Source organism: Varroa jacobsoni, unplaced genomic scaffold (assembly GCF_002532875.2).
Source record: "Varroa jacobsoni isolate VJ856 unplaced genomic scaffold, vjacob_1.0 scaffold_910, whole genome shotgun sequence".
Lineage (NCBI taxonomy): Eukaryota > Metazoa > Arthropoda > Arachnida > Mesostigmata > Varroidae > Varroa > Varroa jacobsoni.
In genome coordinates this window covers 77,209-83,208 of record NW_019213812.1, presented here as the reverse complement: position 1 = coordinate 83,208, position 6,000 = coordinate 77,209, and the positions used below count along the sequence as shown (strand labels likewise).

Sequence of the window (6,000 nt, the reverse complement as noted above, 5' to 3'; positions counted from 1 at the left end):
ATATATCACGATTACCTTTTGGCAATTACATTGAAGTAGGATATCGACAAATCCTACGCTAGTACCGGTTGTGTATGCATGTTGTTTATCTAATCGTAGTCTTTATGGACCTACATTTAAAATGAATATATAATCTAGAATTATGAAGAAAAACCATACGTACCGTAAGAACCAAAGCAATTCTTCAACGATTCCCTTCCAGAAAACTCTTTTTGTTGTCAATAGCGGCATTGTACCATCCCTAAGCGAATAACGACTTTGGGAGCCAAACACAGAGATGGTCCCAGTGCCAGTTCGATCAGTTCTTGTCGTTCCCATCTTGAGAATATGACGAATCAAATTTAAGTATTGCTGTTCCGGATGGTCCTGCTCTACGGACTCGCTTTGCGGATCAAGCACAGGCGCAGTTTTGAACAGTACATCGTGAGGTAAATTTACTATGTCAAACAAAAACTTTTCTATTAAGGAATCGTAATTACATCTAATGAGAATAGTTTTGGATTCCAATATATGATGAGTATATATGGTGATGTTGAAAATGTTCGTATTTTCTTGAAGATATAAGCACTTACGTTTTCCCTGCAGTCGTCGCGTCAGAGAAGTTAACATTGCTAGTGACCGGGGAACTGGACATGGTGCCTTTTGGAACGTTTTTGAGTCTATTACGATCTTCGCGCGCGAAAATTCCGTACAAAAATATTATTAGTTGATCCGTTATTTCAAACAAGTCCAATAAAAGCTTGAATTTTTTTCCTACTCCCGTGCTCCAACCTCAAATAATAGCACACAGGATGCAGATATACAGACAAGCGAAAAATAACCCTATCCGAGTAGTTTTCGAACGAACTGCAGTGGTCAGAAAGGGCACGATTGGATAGCGTAACAAAAATCGTTGATTTTAAATGTGAAATAAATAAATCTTAAAGCCAACTAACTATATATAACAACCTGCGTTTCTCAGTATGGTCGTAGAGCCTACTTTATCTCGCGCAAAAGTTAACGGTTGGATCCATTAAAGAGAACGCGCATTATTTCTAAATAGAGAAACGTGTACATTTTATTCATTATGGAGATTGAATTCAGCTTTGTTTTTGCATCCAAATGTTTTGATAACTATTTTTGGTATAGGTGTCTAGGCAAGAAATCACCCCAAGTTTGAACAGGATTGCGGAGATATCGGCTATAAAGAGTAGTACACATGATTCGAAATTATTCCGATGGCGAACTGAACAAACAGCGCACCTCAAGCACAGCAGTGAGCGAACGAACGGTACTTTAAAAGTCAGTATATTTATTATCTCGTGCCAGATCATCGGTTAATGCCAGGATGTTTCGAGTTCTCGGACGGGTACGTCTCTTCATCGTAAATATCATCTATGTCTTCACATCTTTTTGCTCATATAACGTTTTTTAGTTTGTTAAGCTTGAAAGAATAATCGGATTGGCGCACCTGTTGACACTCCTGTATTCTGTCTCGTAGAATAGATATTCTACAGAAGCAACAAATATGACATTCACTTTGAGCAAAGTTACTTTCAAGAACGAATTGCGTTAATGTGGTAACTATGAATTTTAAATTAAGTGTGATTTGCATCGGGAATGGTAAGTAAAACTCCCACGGAACCGAATTGTCTATGGAAATTTAATGATGAATGAGAGAAACAAAGTGACAACCTATTCAGCAACCCATATATGTCATTATCTACCAAAGATAGCAGCCTGTTTCTAGATGATGTAACCTGTGCTAACCTTATAGATAGTTCTTTGAACTTTGAACTTTTTGGGTATCAGTGAGACGGTCCTGGGTTGAATTGCGAAGGAATTTTCACAACGTATTGCGTTTCAGTAAGCGATTTAGGTTGATCTGATTTTTCACACATGTATGTTTCTTAGTGGCACAAAGTAAAAATTTGTCGTACTGGGTAAGTACTCCATATACCCTAAGCAAACCGAGTGTCTTCATACAGAACTTGTTTACTAACATAAATTCTGTAACTAGCTCGCATCTAGTACTTGTGGGCCGGCCTACACTAAATATGAATTCATTTAAAGTGTATGGGCGTGTCATTGATTACGTGCGATGTAAAATTAGTTTATGCTCTCGAATTTCTCGGGGCACAATTTATCCCGACTCAGTCTTCGACATTTATTGATCGAGAAGTCGACCACGAACTTTTCAAGTACGTGCTACATAAAAGATTTTTTATTATGGACGTATTTGACGATGAATTCCTTCCGGTCGATTTTATTCGCTTATAATGATCGATGCAAGGTTAACCATCGCACCGTTCTTAATAGAAAGATCTCGCCATCGGCGCCTGCATCGTAGTTTGATCTGCCGCACAAGACCATCTTGCGATGAGTAGTGTCTCGACAGTTTGTGGGAACGGCGTTCGACTCGAAAGATATTGCTGCGTCGAGCCGAATCCATTCTACTACATATCGTGTACAGATCTTTTCTCGTCCATCGTTTCCATTAAGAAATTTCAGCCGCTAGCGTTGCTCGAGCAATTTTTTTTTAACTTTATGTTGCACTGATTACATTCGTAAGATTATAGACGACGCTTAGGCTTGATTGCCTTTGTAAGCCAATACACTTTAATGCAAATTTCTGAGCATGAATATCGCTGGTTTTTTAAGGGAATCACAAATGCCTCATAAAATCATGCTATTTCTTTTCACTGTTTCATTGTTTTGTCTTCCGCTTGAAGTAGCCGCGCGTTTTGCCAAATTGTCACCATTGTATCGATCATAGCTGGCTCATCTAACGGGCCGTATGCTTTTCGAAAGTAATAGAAACTATTTCCTAATAAATGCAGACTTTAGTCTGCTAATAAGCCATCGTAAGGCATTACGTGTGGCAGCGCGGTGATTCGCATCGAGAAAAACCTCGACGTCCTCGTTAACTTCATTAGGCAAATCTTGAGAAATCTAGTAACAAGCATTCTGTTAAGTATCATTAGTGATCATCAAAGTATTTCTTAATAGGCAGTATTTTCAGCAGAATTCAGACGCTGTCTGCCGAGGGTAATCACGGGCTCAACATCAATTAAAAATACGATGGTGAGGGCTGGTTATAGTTTATCCAGTAAACAGAAAAAATACTTCGGCAGGTTTTGCCTTAAAGCGTTTTTCGATATTCACTGTATTGCCAAAAATTTGTATTATAACTATCCCGGCCATTGTGTATAAGATCTAAACAAAAATACGGAAGGTTTATCAAGTGATAGTATACTGCATTATACAATTTTATTAATGGCCACGTCATTTACGGATAATATTCACATGAAAAAATATTTGATCAGTGTCGGATTTCAATTTACTTCAACCGCTTCTATGTCGTTGTGCTATCTGTATTAGGGCAAATTTTACTCATACCTTGTAATGTTTCAGCGCCGTGTGGAATACTCTTATTGCCCCTTATACGAGATATTATATACTAATGTATAACGTCCCTAGAAAAGTGAAAGAACAAGTGAACTAGTTCAAAAATAACGTGTACTTTAAATTTGCAAGGTGAAAATTTATGCACACTCTCTAATTTGTGTTCCATTCGTATACTGTTTCTATTCCAATCCATTAAATATGAAGAAAAATGAAGCAAAACGAAGAAAAATAAACCAAATTCCATTGGCGAATTTCGTCTGCGATTTCATCTAAGGCTTCTTATTATTATTATATCTACAAGTTAGGGTTTTTTTTTTCAAAAGAGTAAAAAAAACTAATACGACGCTAGTTCGGATTCGTTAACGGTAGGTGTATATATATAATTTGACTCCTTTCCATCATATTTTTCTAAACCATGCGTACCATTATATCGGGCATTGTGAAATATGCCTTACACAATAAGACAAGTAAGAAGCTAAAAGAAACTAAACCTACATGATCAAATCCCCATATCGAAACAAACGTGACTTAGTTTTACTACATGTAACAAACAAGATCAAGAAGTAGGACTTCATTGGCTGCAATTTGTTGTTATTTATTAATAACAGGCCAACGAGTTTAAACATCAGCAGATTAGCAACTCCGGTCCTGCTACGCTAGGACCGCGGTGGAGTAGATCAGTGGCCTACCATATCGATAAATATCACTATGCCAAAGATGTATGCGAAAGAGTTGAACGTTGGCGAACAAACGCAGTGCAAGAGTGAATATGACACCCTGGAGCAGATGACGCCCCAAACACACATAATTGCCCTTGAGACCCCTAAGCTGGGGCGGCTGTGTTGGTTTTTTCACTATAAAACAAACCTAGAAGCCTGGGTCGATTATACGGGTAGTTTCCGAAAGATGTTCTCGAGCCTGAAAGGCACCAAATGGGTTACTATTAAAAATAGAATAATTAAAAAAATAGGGTAAATGGGTTTCTTTTCAATTCTCTTGGACCTCAAGTTTAAACTTATTTCAATTTTTGGTTCTACATGCGCATGCGAGATTATGCGTACCGTCAGTGTGATACTTCACTTCATTCATTTAATTTCGAAGAGCTCCGGCAGTCTGTGGTGCACCTTTCGCCGGAAACTAGTATTTGCTTTGCGGATTTTATTAGTGATAGCAGTAGTATTACGTGAGTGATGTTTTCATTGCTTTGTGTGGTTTAGAGCCTTCTTTCTGACGACATGTATTCAAAAACCAATCTAATCATAATAGGGTAGCACAAGAGCGACACGCTCAATGCAAACAACACCAGACCTTGTGACCGAGGATGTATTACGTTTTACGAAACCATTCTGTTATACTCAGGCTCTTGCTTTGATTACTTATGAGATATTCGCAGAAGAAAAAAATCTATGCACTTTACCATTTCTAATGTGTGTGGGTGTGGGATCTATTGTGTGTGGAATCTAATATGTGTGGGATGTGGGATTTCGCTATTTGCGTGAATCGTTATCTTCGTCGTGGTCATATATGTGTACGCAATAAACTTACAGAACTCGGGAATGCAAAATATTCGGGTAAAATAACGACATATTCGAGACGTCTATTTAGCGTCGTTTGTTTCATTAGTTCGACCGATTCAGTACAAACTGACTGAACAAATTTAATACATTGATGTGTTAAATTAGCGAAGGTTAGTTGTCGACTACTTTTTCTGTATTTTTAAGCTATTTATTTGTTTTTTCTCGTATAAGTTTAGTGGTATCTGATGTTTGCCAATTGAAATATATAATTCGTTTAATTATATATATATATGATTAAGTTACAGAATGAGGTGAGGGGAAGTTACTTGTGAAGAAAGAGCTGTTAGTGGAACTGTTATCGAAGCTGTAGAAGGCTAAAAATGAAAATAAAAAAAGTTAGTAAAAGATTAGGACCAAAGTGTTAGGAGACTTCTGCTCCCTTGTACATATACTATATATATACTATATGGAGGCAGAAAATAAAAGTAGCAAGTAGGCAAAAAGAAACATTCTGCGTGCACAGTTGGAAGCTAGTCAAAGAAATCTATAATCCGCCGTGGTTAGCTTGTCGATTGCATCCTTTTCCTATCTATGATTAAACATTTGTATCATTAATGGCGAATTAAATGTATGATTCATAGAAAATATATCTATATGTATAAGTGTACGTAATGTTACGCAAAAATGTAAAATTAGGGAATAATGCTATACTTTGACGTAAAAAAATCCAAGAAGACGGCAAGAAACTGCTTTATTAATTTATTTAATTGTTCAAATCAAACATACAGCTGTTATCATTCAGGATTTCGTTTACATCGAATGCAACAAAATGCATACATTTTTACAATCAGCAGTCAATGCTAGTGCATAATTTTGGACTGGTAAAAATGAGTCAGGTCAATTTTTATATGGCCAATTTTTTTCTCATTTACATTACACTACAAAATTACATGGCCAATAGCTGTGCTTGGTAACGTAGTTTCAAGCAAGCAACTAGATGGAATTATTTGTTCCGGTGTTTTTCTACGGACCGCTGTTATTGTGCCGTCGCCATAATGGTGCAGCTGTTGATTCGATCCTATATGCGTTTAACTAA

The 6,000-nt window shown here is 37.1% G+C and overlaps 2 protein-coding genes across 7 annotated transcripts in view; one reads left to right on the top strand and one right to left on the bottom strand.

Annotated features, from left to right (window-relative positions):
* Ts (Thymidylate synthase) overlaps window positions 1–1,596 on the bottom strand; it is a 4,134-nt gene extending 2,538 nt beyond the window's left edge. Inside the window, exons 1-3 of one of the 6 annotated variants that reach the window (XM_022841148.2) lie at window positions 1,451–1,596; window positions 573–669; window positions 164–437 (exon numbers count right to left, since the gene is read on the bottom strand). In XM_022841148.2, the coding sequence (XP_022696883.1) occupies window positions 164–437; window positions 573–669; window positions 1,451–1,594 (515 nt within the window). In that variant the 5' untranslated portion in view covers window positions 1,595–1,596. Of the gene's footprint in view, window positions 1–163; window positions 438–572; window positions 670–935; window positions 1,049–1,450 lie in introns of those variants that run through there. The other 5 variants (XM_022841152.2, XM_022841149.2, XM_022841151.2 and 2 more) reach the window with 5 other exon arrangements.
* Window positions 1,202–6,000, top strand: part of Acat1 (Acetyl-CoA acetyltransferase 1) — a 26,169-nt gene continuing 21,370 nt past the window's right edge. Inside the window, exon 1 of the mRNA XM_022841141.2 lies at window positions 1,202–1,348. Within this exon, the coding sequence (XP_022696876.1) occupies window positions 1,328–1,348 (21 nt within the window). The 5' untranslated portion in view covers window positions 1,202–1,327. The remainder of the gene's footprint in view (window positions 1,349–6,000) is intronic.